Source organism: Jaculus jaculus, chromosome 4, assembly GCF_020740685.1.
Source record: "Jaculus jaculus isolate mJacJac1 chromosome 4, mJacJac1.mat.Y.cur, whole genome shotgun sequence".
Classification (NCBI taxonomy): domain Eukaryota; kingdom Metazoa; phylum Chordata; class Mammalia; order Rodentia; family Dipodidae; genus Jaculus; species Jaculus jaculus.
In genome coordinates this window covers 117998241-118016290 of record NC_059105.1, presented here as the reverse complement: position 1 = coordinate 118016290, position 18050 = coordinate 117998241, and the positions used below count along the sequence as shown (strand labels likewise).

Genomic DNA, 18050 nt, shown 5'->3' with positions numbered 1-18050 from the left:
CAACTTGATTTTTCTCTCTGACTGCTTTCAATATTTTTTCTTTGGTTTGTGTGTTTGGTAGTTTGATTATAATATGATGAGGAGAGGTTCTTTCCAGGTTTTGTCTGGCTGGTGTTCTAAAGACTTCCTGTATCTGCATTGGCACCTCTTTCCCAATTTGGGGGAAGTTTTCTTCTGTGATTTTGTTGAAGATGCCTCCAATGCCTTTGGAGTAAAATTCTTCTCCTCCTACTATGCCCTGAATTCTTGTGTTTGATCTTTTCATAGTGTCCTGAATATCTTGAAATTCCCATTCATCCTTTTCTATTAGTTTGTCTTTTTCTTTGTTGGACTATATTAGATCTGCCGCCTGGTCTTCTAGCTTAGATATTCTGTCCTCTCCTTCATCCATTCTACTGGTGAGATTTTATTTTTTATTTCATTAACTGTCTTCTTTATTGTTAGTAATTTTAAATGGTTTTTCTTTATTATTTCTATTTCCTTATTTATGTCTAGTATTGACCTTTTTATTTCATTAAATTGGCATCCTGTTTCTTTTTTGCTTCCTTTGACTTCTTTTTTGAGTTCTTTAAACATATTTATAATCATTGGTGTACTGTGGGTTCAAGTAGGCTGGCTTGGTTGTTCATTGTTGCTCTAGTCGCCGGTGCTGGGTGCAGTGATCTCCCTTTTACCTGGTCTGAGGTGCTTGTGCTGGCGGTGGTAGAGGGGAGGCTGTGGATGGTGGCTTTAGGTCTCTTGCTGGTCCTCGTGATCCTCTACCTTGTAATCTCCTCCATTGTTCGCCTCAGTTTTCCCTTCACATTTCTTGAGTTTGCCAAGAGCTCTGTTGGGAGTGGAAAATCCCCTCCACCTGGCTTTTCCTGTGGCTCAAGCCGAGCCTTTCAGCTGTGGCCCTGCAGACCTGGTTCTGCTCCTGCTGGAGTCGCTTCTGCCTGCCTATTTGGGTTCTGGATGCTCTGGTTCTCTCCTACTTCTCTGCTGCCGTTGGTAATTTCTTATATACTTCACTTTTTAGTAGAAGAGTGTATTTTGCTGAGCTTTGTTTTTTTCTCCCCTAGGCTGCTTTGGTGTTGTTCTTACACTTCCATCTAACCAGAAGTCCATAAGGTCTCTTTCTGAGGCAGGACAGAGTATAGCTATGGAAAATACAGGTGTCAAGTAGAAGCAGTTGGGAGCAGGAGCAGCTCTGGTCCTGCAGAGGCTTGAATGAGTTCAGAGCCTAGAGCATGAGCAGCTCCAGAGGCTCTCCAATCCAGCATCCTGAGCACAGGCAGCAAAAGCAGATCTGACTGCCCAAACATGAGAGACTCTGGGGGTCCAAGATCTAGGAACCTCAAGTCTGACAGGCCAAGCCCAAGCAGCTTTCTAGGGATCAGACATAGTTGTCTGTCCTAAAGACAGAGCAGATTCATGTTCTTTGAGCCTTCTCTCTTAGGAGCACATCTGTAACTAAGCTCTTGTGGAAGCTTATATAGAGACAGAGGTGGGCCCATCTGATACATGCAAATAAGGTAGGATCATGAGAACAAACCAGAGTCAGTGAACCTGCCAAAAATCAAAAATTCCCAGAAGGCACTCCATTTTCCTTGTCCATGGTGACCACCAAGTGGCAGGCACAGAGTTCAAAAAGATGACTCACTGAGAAATCAAGCTGGAGCTGACACTACCTACACAGATCTGCATAATAGGAGAGAGAAAAATGATGACATCAAAATAGAAGAGACACTAGTTGGAAAGAAGAAGGATTCAGAGGAGGAAGGATTTGGAAGAAGGTGGTGGAAGGAGACTATATCATGGCATATTGTTTATGAAAGTTGTCAGTAAAAAGTTTTAAAACTTGTCGGGTGTGGTGGCACACACCTTTAATCCCAGCACTCAGTAGTCAGAGGTAGGAAGATAGGAGGATTGCTGAGAGTTCTAGGCCACCCTGAGAATACATAGTGAATTCCAGGTAGCCTGGGCTAGAGTGAAACCCTACCTTGAAAAAAAAAAAGTGTTTTTAAGCTGAACTAAACTAAGAAAGAAAAGATGACAGAGCATGGAGTGGTAAGGGAAGTTCCCCATTGCACTCCAAACATTACCAGGGAAGGGCCCTTCACTCATGGCAGCCAGCAGTAAGAAGTGGCTTTCAGCTGTCAAAAAGTGTACACACAGACAGCCATGCAGTTGTGGTTTGCACCTGAGGTTTGTGGAGCAGCTGATTCTGATCACAGTACTTCTGTGGTACAAGTGTAGAGCCCTTTGCATGAGGAGCTATGCCATATTAGGATAGACCTCCCACACCACACCCCTTTCCTGGAATAAGCAGTCACTTTTTAAAATTAATTTCCTTTTAAAAAATTTATTTATTAAGCCTGGTGTGGTGGTGCACACCTTTAGTCCCAACACTCAGGAAGCAGAGGTAGGAGGATCACTGAGTTTGAGGCCAGCCTGAGACTACATAGTGAATTCCAGGTCATCTTGGGCTAGAGCAAGACCCTACCTCTAAAAACCAAAAAAAAATTATTTATGTTCACATCTCTCTCTGTGTGTGTGTGTGTGTGTGTGTGTGTGTGTGTGTGTGTATCACTTGCTGTTGCAAATGAATTCTAGACATAATGTGCCACATTTGCATCTCTGTCCCACAGGGGTTCAGGCAACCACCTCTGTGCCTGTCATCTTGCCTAGCCTGAGGAAGGGCTTCTTGGACCACTTCCTACAGCAAGGCTCTTCAATCTGGCACAGCAGCTGTACAGCCTTACTGTGGCTCCAACTCCTCAATCACCAAAAAGGCCCAAGATGCAGGAGCCCAAGGACATGTTCCCCACTGACTGGAGCCCACCACCAGTAGAGTTCCTAAAACAGAAGGTACTGCCAGCCCATCCTCGGGGCCGCAGGAGACTACTTGAGGAGTTGGAGCAGCAGCCCCTGGACTCAGACCAGAAGGTTGGGCTGGCCTCACTGGAGGACCTGTTGTGGAACATGGCAGGTCCAAGTCAACAGGCTGTGACCCCAGAGGTTAGTAAGCCAGCAGCTACCTTAGTCTCTTCTCATTGGCCACTCATTTTGGTTTTCAGTTGCCCTTGGGCCAACTCTTCAACACTCCTCAGCCATGACCCAGCTTCTATTGTTCACCCAGCTCCACTTTCCCGCTCCTGCTTGGGCTGGACCCCATGCAAGACTCTGTACTTCTTTCTCCCTGTGTTTCCACTCCTAACTTCTGCTAATAGAGGGCTTAGGGATAGCACCAAATTCAATGCCATTTCTGCCTAAGGCCACTCAAGGGCTCAAGGCTTTATTTATTTATTTATTTGAGTGAGAGAGAATAAGAGAGAAAAAGAGACAAATGTGTATGGAAAGAGAGAATGGTCTGACCAGGGCCCCTAGGCACTGCATATGAACTCCAGATGCATGCATCACCTTGTGCATCTGGCTTACATGGGCACTGGGGAATCAAATCTGGGTCCTTAGGCTTTGCAGACACCTCTCCAGCCTTCATTTTTTTGGTTTTTTTTTTTTTTTTTTTGAGTTAGGGTCTCACTCTAGCTGCCTTCTTAGTGCTGGGATTAAAGGTGTGTGCCACCATGCCCAGCTTTTTCCAGCCCTCTTTAAAAAATATGTATTTGTTATTTATTTATTTACTTAAAAGAGGCAGAGAGAAAGAGAGATTGAGAGAGCAAGAATGGGTACACCAAGGCTTCCAGCCGCTGGAAATGAACTCCAGATGTACACGCTGCCTTGTGCATCTGGTTTATGTGGGTCTAGAGGAATCAGATATGGGTCCTTTGGCTTTGCAGTCAAGTGCCTTAACTACTGAGCCATTTCTCCAGCCCAAGGCTTTCTTTTTTTTTTTTTTTTGTTTTTGTTTTTGTTTTTCGAGGGAGGGTCTTGCTCTAGCCCAGGCTGACCTGGAATTCACTATGGAGTCTCAGGGTGGCCTCGAACTCATGGCAATCCTCCTACCTCTGCCTCCCGAGTGCTGGGATTAAAGGCGTGCGCCACCACACCCAGCTGCCAAGGCTTTCATTTTTAAGGTTGGGGTTATGTTCCTGGAGCAAGGAGGGATTTCAGTGCCAAGATCTGGGCTTGGTGGGGCATAAAGCCTAAAGCGGACCCAGATCCAGTGATCCAAGAGACTTCAGTGATAAATGTCACATAAAATCCTGTGGTGGTACATGCCTTTAATCTCAGCACTCAGGAGGCAGAGGTAGGAGGGATCACCATGAGTTTAAAGCCACCCTGAGACTGCATAGTGAATTGCAGGTCAGGCTGGGCTAGAGTGAGACCCTGCCTCAAAAAAACAAAATATATATCCCTGTGGGAGGTATAATGTGGAAACCTTTATTTTCTAGGCATAGGTCTTCAATAGTTTGCAATAGCATAAGATTGTCAGTAAACAAGATAGGTATGGTGGCACATGCTTTTAATCACAGCATTCAGGAGGCTGAGGTAGGAGGATCACTGAGTTCAAGGCCAGCCTATGACTACATAGTGAATTCTAGGTCAGCCTGGCTAGAGTGAGACCCTACCTTGAAAACCAAAACAAAACAAAAAATTGTCAGTAAACTGAATGTCCACCACTATGTTACCTGTGTTCTAGTTGTGTGTCCGAGTACATAACATAATGTAAATACATGACACACACTGTGATATTGATATGGAATGACTCTAATATGTGTTCTTAATTGGAAAGAGCTGTGTGCAGCATGGGGTATGTAGTGTATATCATTTTTGTTAGGGGAGTACTAATGTATTACTATTTTGTTCATGACACAGCACACAAAGTATGCTTCCTTGGGGCCACCTGAGAGGAACTGGGAGGCCGGGGATGGGGAAGAGAAGGGAACATCTTCATACTTTTTGATTTTTTTTTTATTATGTGAATGTATTATCTGATCAGAAAAAGTAAATGCAATACATTAACAAGTTAATTTAAGTGAAACCCCAGCCCTTATCTTTGTCTTTCTCTTTCTTCCTCATTTCCGTGTTCTGTCTCTCCAGTTCACTCCTGCAAGCACAGACTACTGCTATGTCAACAACTTAGATTCCTTACTGAAGGAGAAGAGGTGAGTATGGTCCAGGGCCCATCATGGGAGTTAATTTCTGTGAAGCTAGCATCAGTCTGAGACACAGTGCAACCTCAGACTTCCCACCAGATACCATCTCCCTGCCCTCCAGACATAGCACATGCTCTGTGCTCTGACTAGTAAGAAGCATATGGAACTGTGTCCTTGGGCCCAAGGGTGGCACCTTGGAAGCAGACGTCTGCTAAACCCCTGACTCCACCAAAACACGGCTGTCTTTCTAAGTCTTCTCTCCACTTTGGCTCCATTCTTCCCAGCTCATGCCACAAGAGTATCTTCTTAGAAATGGGAAGTAGGACAGCACAGCCTGATTATAGTCTGTCTTACCCCAGTGCCTTTAGCTCATTTTCCTTTTCTCTTTATCTGCCCATACATGCCTTCACCCACTTTTCAGAGAAGCCATGACTTGTGGAGAAATCAGTTTCTGAACTAGCTGTTCCCCTTAGCAGTTTCTAAGGGCAAAAGCATGAACTTGAAAATGCCTGGTACAGGTGGTATCATAGACCAGGATCTCTCACTTTCTATTGGGGTGAATTCCTGGTAAAGGGGTTGGCCTGCACTGAGGGACCCTTTTAGGTGGAACTGCTAGACTCCTGCCCATGGTAGACTTTTCATGCTGTGAGGTGGCCAGGAACAGTTGTTCATGTGCTGGGGTTGTCTTTGGTGGCCTGCTGTTTGATGGCCTGTGAGCAGATTGCTCATGCAGTCCAGTTCTCCTCTCTCCCTCCTTCTGTTATTTCTTTGTGTTTGTAGGTTACACTGCACAAGTTAAGTGTAGGAGGGCAGTGCAACTGTCAAACACAAGGTTCATTTTAATGCTCCTGTAGGGAGGATTCCTACCTCACTTCACTAGGTTTTCCCAGCTCTCCCATCCTTTTGTCCTTGCCCACAGGAGGGCGTTAAGCATACATGTGGGACAGATAACTGTTTTCTCTGTCTTTGTCCATTCTTCTTACCCTCCATGTAGCTCCCTTGGCTCCTAATATTCCTGAAGGCTGGGGACAGGTCTAGAGAGCAAATAGCAATCAAACCCAACTTTGGCTTTTATCTCCCCACAGGGAACAGGCCCTGGAGCAGGAGTGGGAGCAGCTGCTCCTGCAGGACCGTCTCAATTTTGACTCCTCAGAGTGTGACGAAGATGACAACGAAGTGCTGCTCACACCCGAGCACAGGTAAGGGGTATGGGATTGCACCAATATGGGCTATTTGTGTACCATTTATGAGTTCTAAAGCTGCCTTCTCCTCTTTGGGTCACTCACTGATTCAAGAAATATCTGATCACCTGCTGCTGGGCGTCAGGGTCTCATCTGGCATGTGAGGACGCAGAGGTCATAAAACAATCCAGTTATCAGCCAAGTTCATAGAACCATATCTTTGGGGAAATAGCTACACAAAACCACAGTCTTTAACTGAAAATTGCCTTTCAAGGGGAGATTATGGCCACATGACATTTTTTATTTTCCCCAGCCTGTGGAAAGGAAGATGGCTGTCAGCACTGTTGCTGGCTCCTTTGGACCTGCTTTAATTGGCCTCTTGGTTGGATTCTTCTATACCACAGGGTCTTTAGAATATAGTGGTTTCCTTCTGTCTTGGTCCTTTTGGACTGCTGTGAGAGTCCCATGAGCTAGGTGGCTTATAAATAACAGAAATTGATTTCACGTGGTTCTGGAGGATGGAAGGCTGACATGGTGCCAGCAGGTCAGTTTTTGGGGAGGGCCTCAAACAGGTTGCAGACAACTGACATCTTGTGTCTTCACACAGCAGAAAGAGGGCTAGGGCCTTTCTGGGTTATTTTTAAAGTTTTATTTATTTATTTTTAAGGTAGGGATTCACTCAGGCTAACCTGGAATTTACTATGTAGTCTCAGGCTGGCCTCAAACTCACAGCAATCTCCTACCTCTGCCTCCCAAGTGCTGAGATTAAAGGTGTGCACCACCACGTCCAGCTAAAAGTTTTATTTTTTAAAATTTATTTATTTGAGGGGGCAAATAGAGAGAATGGGTGTACCAGGCCCTCTAGCCACTGCAAAAGAACTCCAGATGCATGTAATGCCTTGTACATCTGGCTTTACATGGGTACTTGGGAATCAAACCTGGGTCCTTTGGCTTTGCAGGCAAGCACATTAATCACTAAGCCATCTCTTCAGCCCCTGGGTTCTTTTACGTCATCATGTTAATCTAGTTACTGAAGGCTCCAACATCGTGATCTAATTCTCTCCTAAAGGCCTTACCTCCTAACACTGTCACTTTGGAGATTAGGATTCAACATAGAATTTTGAAGAGACATAGACCTTCAGTCTATAAAATATCATACATCCAGCTGGGCGTGGTGGCACATACCTTTAATCCCAGCACTTGGGAGGCAGAGATAAAAGGATCATCGTGAGTTCCAGGCTAACCTGAGACTACATAGTGAATTCCAGGTCAGCCTGGACTAGAGTGAAACCCTACCTCTAAAAACCAGAAGAAAAAACAAACCAGTATTTGTCCATCTGTGTCTGTTCACTCATCCATCTGCCCATCAGGGATGAGATGACAATCTCATGCAAGCACTGCCCTCATTTTGCTTACTTTTAGGTCAGGGGAACAAAAAACAAACAAGATATATGACAAGCACTGATGAGGAAAGATGAAGTAAGGAAGGGTCATAAGGAATGCTGGGAGGGGCATCAAGTTTTCAGTAGAAAGTCAGGAAAGGCCTTTATAAAAAAGTGACTTGTAAGCAGATCCCTGAAGGCAGTGAAAGCCTGTCTCAAAGGTCTGGGGTACAAGAACACCCGTATATATTGGTATATTGGGAAGCAGTGAGAAGGAGGTAAGTGCAGGGACAGGAGGTCAGGAATACATTGATGCCAAATCTCAGAGGTTGTTTTTATTTTTACTTTTTGGTTTTTCGAGGTACAGTCTTGCTCTAGCCCAGGCTAACCTAGAATTCATTATGTAGTCTCAAGGTGGCCTCAAACCCATGGCAGTCCTCCTACCTCTGCCACCTGGGTGCTGGGATTAAAGGTGTGTACCACCACACCCAGCTTCAGAGTTTTTTTGTGAGGGACCAGGCCACCACAGATATGACACATCCTCTACCTATTACTGAAGACATATTAGTGGCAAGGCCAGAAGAAAGGAGCCATGGGCAGAGAGGGTATATTGATAAAATAGAATTATTATTATTATTTGCTTTTACACCACAGCACAGAAAGCTCCTGTGCATTCAGATGCTGAGGGGCTTCTTCCCACCAACTAGCAAATAATTTTATTATGGACACCAGGCAGGCGTTGGCTACAGTTCTGACCCATTTACCTGGAGATACCATCAGATCCCATAGGTTGGGGTTCCATCCCTAAAACCTGCTCCCCCCCACTGAACTTCTGATCCAGTCACAAACCCTAGTTGTTTTACTTGTCCTTCTGACTGGCTGGCTGTATACCAGAATTCAGATAGCCTCTTTCTTTGGTCTGACGAATTTGCTAGAGCAACTCAGAGGACTCAGGGAAACATATACTTATTATAAAGGCTGTCAATAGTACCAGTATAGGATTTGAGAAGGGGCACCATCAACCTTCCATTCCCTCTCTGAGTATCCACTGTCCAGGAATCTTCATGGTTTTCGTAATCCATAAGCTCTCTGAAGTCTGTCCCTTTTGAATTTTTCCAGAGATTTCTTTGCACAGGCATGACTGCTAATAAGCTGTGTAGGAAAACCCAGCTGGGCTTGCCTGGCCAGATTCTTTTTGTTTTCTCTTTGCAGTATTCCTTCCTTTAGGGAATGGGGCAAGACCCCTCTGAAATGAGGAGGGTCTTATAACTTATCAGGTAAAGTATATCAGGGAGGATTCTGTGGATTCAAGGAAGTTTCTGTGGCCTTAGGGAACCCCTGGCTGAAGAGAACTTCATTTTCATGGCTGCTCTGGGAGAGAGTCAGAAGCCAGAACAAATAAAAAACACATATCATAATGACATAGGTGGCCCTGGCAGCCATCCAGGGCTGAGGGTGGTTGGGTAGAGCAGGCAAGTTCTGGGTGTGTTTCAGAATAAAACTGACAAGTGTGCTAGCAAATTGGCTGGAGTGTGTGTGAGAAAGAGGGACTTAAAGCAGGGAGCATCCCTTGGGCCTGAGCAAATGTAAATTTGGCGCTGTCTCTGTGTTTTAAGATAGGTCTCCCTATGTGAGTGAGTATAGAAGGAGAAGAGCATGTAGGGGGGTTGTGAAGAGGAAGCAGAAAAGGAAACTTGTTGGAGGAAATCAGGAGCTAGAACATCGGGCAGATAGTGGGCAGAGAACAGGATGATCCAGAAATGCAGTGGTACTTAACAGCATACAACAGTGAACTTAGTAAGAGCTGCTCGGGACAAACATGGCTAGAAGAGATACTAGAGACTTGGTGGAGAGACTGAAAGAGAAAAGCAGCAGTACCTGTACAGGAAAGTAGGATCAGAACTGGCAGGGGATGGATTGGCTTTTTCTGTCTTTCTCTGTCTTTGTTTCATATAGGAAGTAATGACATGTATTTATACTAATGGTGATGCAGGATTTTGGGTCCAGGGAAGAATTAAATTCTGTCAAGATGAAGGACATTCCAGGCCTGTGAACCCCAACTTTGGGGTTCTTATCAATTTAACAAAGAATTGAAAATGGACTCCCAGAAGGGTAAATAATGAATTGTGAGGTTTATTTTAGGGAGAATTGGGATTCAGAGAGAAGGCTAGCTGAAGGACTCAAGCCAGAAGGGAATTCCCCAACCTTGACCAGGTTGAAAGGGGGAGGAGAGATGGAGAGAATCTCTACAGAGAAATCCCTGGGGGAGGGGAAGCTTTGGAGAAGACACACACACACACACACACACACACACACACACACACGCACACTCTTAGGGGGTCAGAAAAAGCTAAAAGATTGGATAGTAAAAGGCTCTGAGCTTAAAGAGATCACACATGCAAAGTGAGAAAGCATCCAGAAACAAAATACATGCAGGAAGAGAGCAGGAAAATAGGCAAAAAGGAGAGAGACTTCAACACTGGTGTTCAGGTGGAGACACAGGACAAAGGGAGCCAAGGAGAAGAAGAAGAGTGGCACATGGCTTTATCAAAAATCTAATTAGGAGCTGGGTGTGGTGGCCTTTAATCCTAGCACTTGGGAGGCAGAGGTAGGAAGTAGGGGGATCACCATGAGTTAGAGACTGCCCTGACACTACATAGTGAATTCCAGGCCTAGAGTGAGACCCTATCTTGAAAAACCAAAAAAAAAAAAAAAAGTGTAATCCTTATCACCAAACTTAAGCATGTGAGGGAGAAACCTGATTGGTTGGTGGACCCAAGGGGCTGACTCAGGAAGGACCAGCCCACCCAAACATGCCAGGCCCAGGAAACCTTGAAGTAGCAGGAAGCTGCTATTGGGGAGTGTTGCTTGCTGCCATCTTGGATGAGACTGGATCAGATGCAGGTTCTGGCCTTACTAGGGCAGGCAAAGTGGATCCATGTTCTCTTTGGGCCTCTGTCTCTGACACCTGTGAAAAATCTGTCTTGCCAGGTGTGATGGAACACACTTTTTTTCTGAGGTTAGAGTCTCACTCTAGCCCAGGCTGACTTGGAATTCAGTGTAGTCTCAGGGTGGCCTCGAACTCACAGTGATCTTCCTACCTTTGCCTCGCGAGTGCTGGAATTAAAGGTGTGTGCCAACATGCCCGGCTTGGAACACACTTTTTTTTTTAATTTTTTTAAAATTATTTATTTGAGAGTGACAGAGAGAGAAAGAGGCAGATAGAGAGAGAGAGAATGGGCGCGCCAGGGCCTCCAGCCACAGCAAACGAACTCCAGATGTATGCGCCCCCTTGTGCATCTGGCTAATGTGGGTCCTGGGGAATCAAGCCTCGAGCCGGGTTCCTTAGGCTTCACAGGCAAGCGCTTAACCACTAAGCCATCTCTCCAGCCCCTTGGAACACACTTTTAATCTCAGCACTTTGGAGGCAGAGGTAGGAAGATCGCAGTAAGTTAAAGACCAGCTTGAGACTGCATAGTGAATTTCAGGTCAGGGGCTAGAGTGAGACCCTACCTTGACAAATCAAAAAAAAAAAAAAAAAAAGGCTGTCTTGTTTCTGTTTCTCTTTCAATGGTAATGCTTCAGGAGAGGAAGCAGTTGGTTTTGGTGGACAAAGGTGGTCTCCTGTGACTTGTGTCAGGAGGAACTGAGTAGGCTTTAGGAGGAGCAATGGTCTCAGCTGTGTGGCTGCTCTGGTGCTCAGGCTTGGCTTTCTATAAGTTGATGTGTATAATTTAGCCCAGGCAGTGGTCAGTGTTTGACGCAGGCTCTAAGTTGGCATTATGCATCCTGTCCCTGAGGGTTTGTTGAGTGATAATATGCAGATATCCTTGGAGCTCTGCTTTAGGGCTCCCAAATGATTTGCACCATTTTCAGTTGCCCAGAGATGATTTCGAGGAATTCCATAGCTGGCCATTTGCCTTTGTCTCAGTTTTTCTCCTAATTGCCTTTAGACTCGATTAGGGATCAGAAAACTTTTGCTGTAGCTTGTAAATAGTAAATGCTTTAGGCTTAAAGCCAGTCAGTCTCCGGAGTGGCAACTGGGCTCTAAGGTTGTAATTTCATGACAGCTATAGCAGGTAAGAGTTCAGTAGTGAGCCTGGCTGTGTGGCAGTCAGACCTGAGTATGGAAATAGATGCAGGTTAGAACCTGGCCTACAGGCTGTAGTTTGCCGGCCCAGTTTAGGAGACCTAGTCTCCTAACTGGTACTAGTCTTTGTAAGGAACAAGATTAGTCTGCCTCCCATGCTATATGCCAATACTAGAACAGTGAGTTTTGTAAAAGAGAAAGTTTACTCACCAAGCAGCCAAATATGAGGTGGGAGCCTAAGTATCAAATCTGTCTCCCCCAAGCCAGACAAGGTGGCACATGTCTGTAATCACACTGCTTGGGAAGAGGAGACAGGAGGATCAGGAGTTGACAGTCATCCTCCATTACAAAGTAAGTTCAAGGCCTGGGCTACATGAACTGTTTTAAAACAAACAAAAACAAAAACCAACCCTGTCTCCCCAAGGATAGGGCCGTTAGAGGAAGACACTGATACCAGTGAGGGCTTGGGGTATGTGTGGGATAAACATGGACCTGGGGAAAGGTGATAGAAGGCATGGAAAAGAGACATAATTGATGGTCTGCACATCCATGGTTAACTGTATGGCTCTTCAAAAGGCTCATGTGCCGAAAATAACATTATATACTCTAAGGGTGTTTTTTTGGCTCTCTGACTCCAAGTGGTCACCCATTAGATAAATACAAAGTCCCAAGTGAACATTTGTAGTTTCATTTGATTTGAGGTCACAAAAGTAGCCTCCAAGTTCCTGAAGAAAACTTAACTATTCCACCATAGTCAGCAGTGCTATTTCCAGCAAAGCCAATGGGGAGGATACACTCCTTAGTGCCTAACCTTAAAATTGATGGTGAAGTAAGTGAAGTTAGGAGGCTTATTCAGGTTTCTCCTTAGTTGACTCTTCACTGTGAAAGTCTGGGAACATGTTCGGATTGTGCCACCCCAGGTAGACACAAAGAGTTCATTGCAAATTGCCCAGAAACCCAGGGAGGGGTAGCTGTGAAGTCACGTCACATTCCTGGAGGGCAAGTGCTGGATCCTGTCTCCTATCTCAGGGGGTATCTGCACAGATGTGATGGAGTAAAAAGGAGACTGAGCTGAGTCAGTGTGTTGAGAAGGCTATGGTGGGCTAGTTGTGGTGGCCCATGTCATTAATCTCAGCATTCAGGAGGCAGAGGTAGGATTGCTATGAGTTAGAAGCCAGCCTGAGACTACAGAGTGAATTCTAGGTCAGCTTGGGCTACAGTGAAATTCTACCTTGAAAAGAGGAAGAAAAGGCTATGGGGGTGTTAATGTACAATGTGGAATGACACAGTTTTGGCTTTAGGGTTCTCCACTCACTGGCTATATCATAGATAGAATGGAAGCCTCTTGAAAGCTTTATAAAATCTCAGTAGCAGGAGTAAATCCTGTTGCTTTTGACCTATCTGTTGAACACACACAGGATTATAGCAGTCATGGCTTAGAGGTTAGGTAGGAACTTCCACACAGAAGGAGTCTTCCATGAAGCTTACTTACAGCAGAAAGTGTTTGTAGTTTTGAAATCACTGTTCATTTTCTGGGCTCGTGATATTCTTCAATGGTGCTTTGAAAAAGCCTTTTTGACAGCAGCCACTTTGAGGTGGTTGTTTTGATGTAGGATCATTTTGATGGGATTGTTCAACCTTATGCATTAAAAAAAAAATGATTCACTGACATACAAAGCCAACAACCTGTTGTGTCTCTAAATGGGCCAGGGAAGGGAGGGAGGGGGCCAAGGAGGTGATACAGGTCAGGTAGGGGTAAAGCTGAGGGTGGGGCCTGTGCTTCATCTGCCAGACAAGACGTCATACTTACCACAAGTGGCTGTTGAAGAAAGGACCCCCATCATCCTGAGCAGAGTGTCAGCTCATGTCCTAAGAATTGGCTTGCAGTGTGGCAGGATGACATCCTAATTCCTCTCTTTCTTAAAGTTAAAAGACCTTATTTGTGTGCCTAGGGAGGGGAGGGGGGCAGGGAGAGGAGGATATTTAAACCACAACATCACCCTTTCTTCTCAGCTTTAAGCTGCACAGGAAATCCCCAATTAGACATGAGAGAGTGCCTCTGAATTCCTAATAACACACATACATTATGGTTAATATTACAAAAGTCCCTTTGAGTGATGGTTTTGGGTACTGGGCTAGGACTCCTTTACAGATGAGCCTTGTTCTTACTGACTTTTAATAATCTGCATATTTTTTTCCTAAGAACAAAAGAAGCTATAATAGATACCAAAGTCATGGCAAAGACACAAATAAAACAGAAAATTATTTTACAATTTGTATGGTAGTTTGTTAAAATCCTTTCTTTTTAAATATTTTTATTTATTTGTGAGAGAGACAGAGAGAAAAAGAGTATAGGCATGCTGGGGCCTCCTACCACTGCAACCAAACTCCAGATGTATGTGCCACTTTGGCATCTGGCTTTATGTGGGTCCTGGGGAATTGAATCCATGCAATTGAATTTTGCAAGCAGGTGCCTTTAACCACTGAGCCATCTCTTCAGCCCCTTTCAAGTTCCTTCCTAAAAGCCTTCAGAACCAGACTCTTCTGGTTTTTTCATCATTTCCATTTATTGTGCTGTTCTATCCTCAGGACAACCTTGTGAAACCAGGAGTCTCACCTTTTATGACATGGCCAGAAAGGGAGACATGTTCACATGGCTAGCCAACCAGTGGGCTGCAAGTTATACAGCTCTATCTCTAATGCCAGCTTCCTGTATCTCATATTGGCTGGGCTCCAGTGTTCTCCACCCTTGAGTTTGCTGTCTCAGACAGTGCACTAGGCCAGGAAACTTGTGAGTCGTCTTCTGGTGAGAAAAGGGGAGGCAGGTTATGTAGCTTATTTTATTTTCTTATCATTGAAGTGCATATGTTACATTCTATAGCATGAAGCAGAATACAGTTACATAAAGTAAATAGGAACTGTTTACTCTTCCTTTCTTCCCCCCCTAATTCTGTTTTCTAGGTATGACCCAAGATCATAGCTGGGTGTAGCACATGTGTGGATCTTCTGTCTGAGTATGTTTATGTACTGCATATGTATAGTCACCCTTGTCTGTGGTTCCAGTTGTCATTCTTTCAATTAACCATGGTCAACTGCTGTCTGAAAATATTAAATGGAAAATTCCCCAAACAAACAATTTTCTAAGTTCTAAATTGCACACATTCTGAGTAGTATGATGAAATTTTAGTGTTGATGCATCTTGGCCAGGACATGAATCATTTTGTTGTCTATTGGATCCATGCTATATATGCTACTCACCTGTTAGAAGCCATCTAGGTTAACAGATTGGCTGTCATAGCCCCAGTGCTAGTGTTCAGGTAACCCCATTTTACTTAATAATGGTCCCAGGGAACAGAATAGTAATGTGGGAAAGGTAGATGTGCCAATAACGCTACAAAGTGCTTCCTTTAAGTAAAAAGGTAGGCATTCTTTTTTTTTTTATTAACATTTTCCATGATTATAAAATATATCCCATGGTAATTCCCTCCCTCCCCACCCCCTCTTTTTTTTTTAATAGAGAAAGAGGGAGAGAGAGAATGGGCACACCAGGGACTCCAATCACTGCAAACAAACTCTAGATGTTTGTGCCCCATTGTGCCATCTGGCTAATGTGGGTCCTGGGGAATTGAACCTCAGTCCTTTGGCTTTGCAGACAAATGCTTTTACCACCAATCCATCCCTCCAGCCCATAAAGGTGGACATTCTTAATATAAGGAAAGAAAAAAAATGCTGTGGTTACCAAGATCTACAGAACAATAAATCTTCCATCTGTGAAATTGTGAAGAAAAAAGTTTTGCTGTCACACTTCATACTACATAATTTAAAGCCATAGCATGTGATAAGTACTTAGTTGTGAAAAAGACATTACATTGTAAAGTTCAGTAGTTTCAGGCATCCTTTTAGGGTCTTGGAACATAGAAGTAGAGGGGTGACTACACACATACCCCTAGTCTGCAACTTCCTGTTTCACCCATCATCTAGAGATTCAGCTCACTCTCAGGATTCGTGTTCAGTATCTTCTCTTCCCCAACCTCGTTTTAATGGATCAGATGGAATAGGAAGGAATGCTGTCTTTTCCCTGTTCCTCCCCTCTGCATATATCCAGGACAGGAGCTAACAGGCTGCCAACAGGTGCATTTAGCAGGCTCATTGGTGTTCCCTTATGAACACTGGAGCTCAAGGACTGCTGGTTCAGAGGGAGAATCTAGCCTGACTACTTAGCATTGAGACCCATGCCTGTGATGTCCCCTTTCTTGGTAATTGCCTCCTCACACCTCTTAGGACAACTTCACTGGCTACATTCAGCCCTTTACCCCTTTACCTGTCTTAGCATAAGCTACTTTATGTTATGTGAGTCCAGTGGCCAGATGGTATTGTGATGATTTGTCCTGTGGCTGGCTCACTTTAAAATATTTATTTGCAAGGAGAGAGAGAATGAGAATGGGTACACTAGGGCCTCCAACCACTGCAAACGAACTCCAGATGCAGGCACAACTTCATGCATCTGGCTTTATGTGGGTATTGGGAAATCAAACCTAGATCAGTAGGCTGTGCAAGCAAACGCCTTAACTGCTGGGCCATCTCTCTAGCCCACTGGCTCACTTTATCACCTGACATTTGACTTGAGCAGAAATAACAAGTGCTCTGAATTGGTGGCCTGAGGGAGGATTAGGGTATATAAGTAAGTGAGGCTCCTTTGCCTGTGTCTGCCAGGCTTTTTCTCCATCAGCAGGTGGCACTGGTCTGCTGGGGGTACTGCTTCCTGACTTGCCTTAAACTGTGGACTCAAATGTGCCTCTAACCCCAACTTCCCTGTTCCTTGCCTTGCTAGAATGCTGGTGGAGAAGTTCTCAGTGTCCCTGCAAGTCATTCCGCCTGTGCATCCAGGTGAGACTGTGTTTCTGTCCAGGCCTCACCCTGTGCCCTGCATCCTGGACTCCTCTCATCTAAAGCCACAAAACCACCTGGAAGAGCTGTTCCTTGGGTAAGCATCTGGGGAGGCAGGGTAACAACGTAGTCTTCCTCAGCCTAGAGATAAGAGCCATTCCAAATAAGGAAATACAAAGTGGTATCTTAACCAATATGAATATGTTACCTTTCAGGGATAGAGGTGACCTGGTCATGTGTGTCTGCTTACAAAATTTACTAATTTAGATATATAACTTTCTTTTAAAAATCATTTTTAAAAATTTTTTAAATTTTTATTAGCATTTTCCATGATTATAAAAAAAAAATCCCAAGGTAATTCCCTCCCTCCCCATCCCCCACACTTTCCCCTTTGAAATTCCATTCTGCATCATATCCCCTCCCCATCTCAACCAGTCTCTCTTTTATTTTGATGTCATGGTCTTTTCCTCCTCTTATGATCATCTTGTGTAGGTAGTGTCAGACACTGTGAGGTCATGGATATCCAGGTCATTTTATGTCTGGAGGGAGCACGTTGTAAGGAGTCCTACCCTTCCTTTGGCTCTTACATTCTTTCCACCACCTCTTAGCATTAGACCCTGAGCCAAGGAAGGTGTGATCAAGATGTTACTCAGTCATCCAGTCACTTTTATTTCTAGCACTATGATACCTTCTGAGTCATCCCAAGGTCACTGCCATCTGAAAAGAGAAGATTCTCTACCCAAAGTGAGAGTAGTGTTAATATAAGGGTATAAATATTAAGGGAAGTGCTTACTGGGCAGTTTGATAAGCATAGTATATACATTTTTCCAGACATTGGCAGATGTTAACACCCATAGGGCTCATGAATTCCCCTGTTTTAAGTTTTCAGTATCAGGGATATGTTTTCCCCCATGGAGCAGGCCTCCAGTCCAGTTGGGGGGCAGTTGGTTTCCACCATGACAGACATGCCACTATTGCATCTGTTGGCTCATTTGGGCTGGCTGGCCAATTATAAGGCTTGCAGTATCCACTGTTGAGTATCTTCACTGGTGGTATCTCTTTCTCCCATTGAACTACATGTAGAATGGCTTCTTCCAGCTTTCTGTCAGCTGGTCTACATGGAGGAGGTTATCAGCTCACTTCCAGCAGGATTTCTCAGTGGCCTTGCAGCCCAAGTATGTAGAGTCTTCAGCAGTAGAGTCTTACCATCTATTCCTGGTGGGAAACCAAGGACCTTGGCAATGACCTATAATGTTTTGGGGGCATCAGGGACCTCCCTGGCCAACAACTTACTGGAGGTATCCCATCAGGCCAAGGTTTCTTGCCACTGCAAAAGAACACCAGATGTACATGCCTGGCTTTATGTGGGTGCTGGGGAAGTGAACCCAAGTTAGCAGGCTTTACAAGCAAGCACCTTTTACTACTGAACCCATCTCCCCAGTCCATATTTACAAAAAGGTATAGTAAATAT

At 44.6% G+C, this 18050-nt stretch overlaps 1 protein-coding gene across 3 annotated transcripts in view; it reads left to right on the top strand.

Moving 5' to 3' along the window:
• The first annotated feature begins 2714 nt into the window (after window positions 1-2714).
• The window catches only part of Fam178b (family with sequence similarity 178 member B), a 117866-nt gene continuing 102530 nt past the window's right edge, over window positions 2715-18050 (top strand). The window contains exons 1-5 of one of the 3 annotated variants that reach the window (XM_045148134.1): window positions 2715-3004; window positions 3909-3915; window positions 4998-5048; window positions 6125-6238; window positions 16524-16676. In XM_045148134.1, coding sequence (XP_045004069.1) covers window positions 2782-3004; window positions 3909-3915; window positions 4998-5048; window positions 6125-6238; window positions 16524-16676 — 548 coding nt within the window. In that variant the 5' untranslated portion in view covers window positions 2715-2781. Of the gene's footprint in view, window positions 3005-3908; window positions 3916-4983; window positions 5049-6124; window positions 6239-16523; window positions 16677-18050 lie in introns of all 3 variants that reach the window. The other 2 variants (XM_012951501.2, XM_004669805.2) reach the window with 2 other exon arrangements.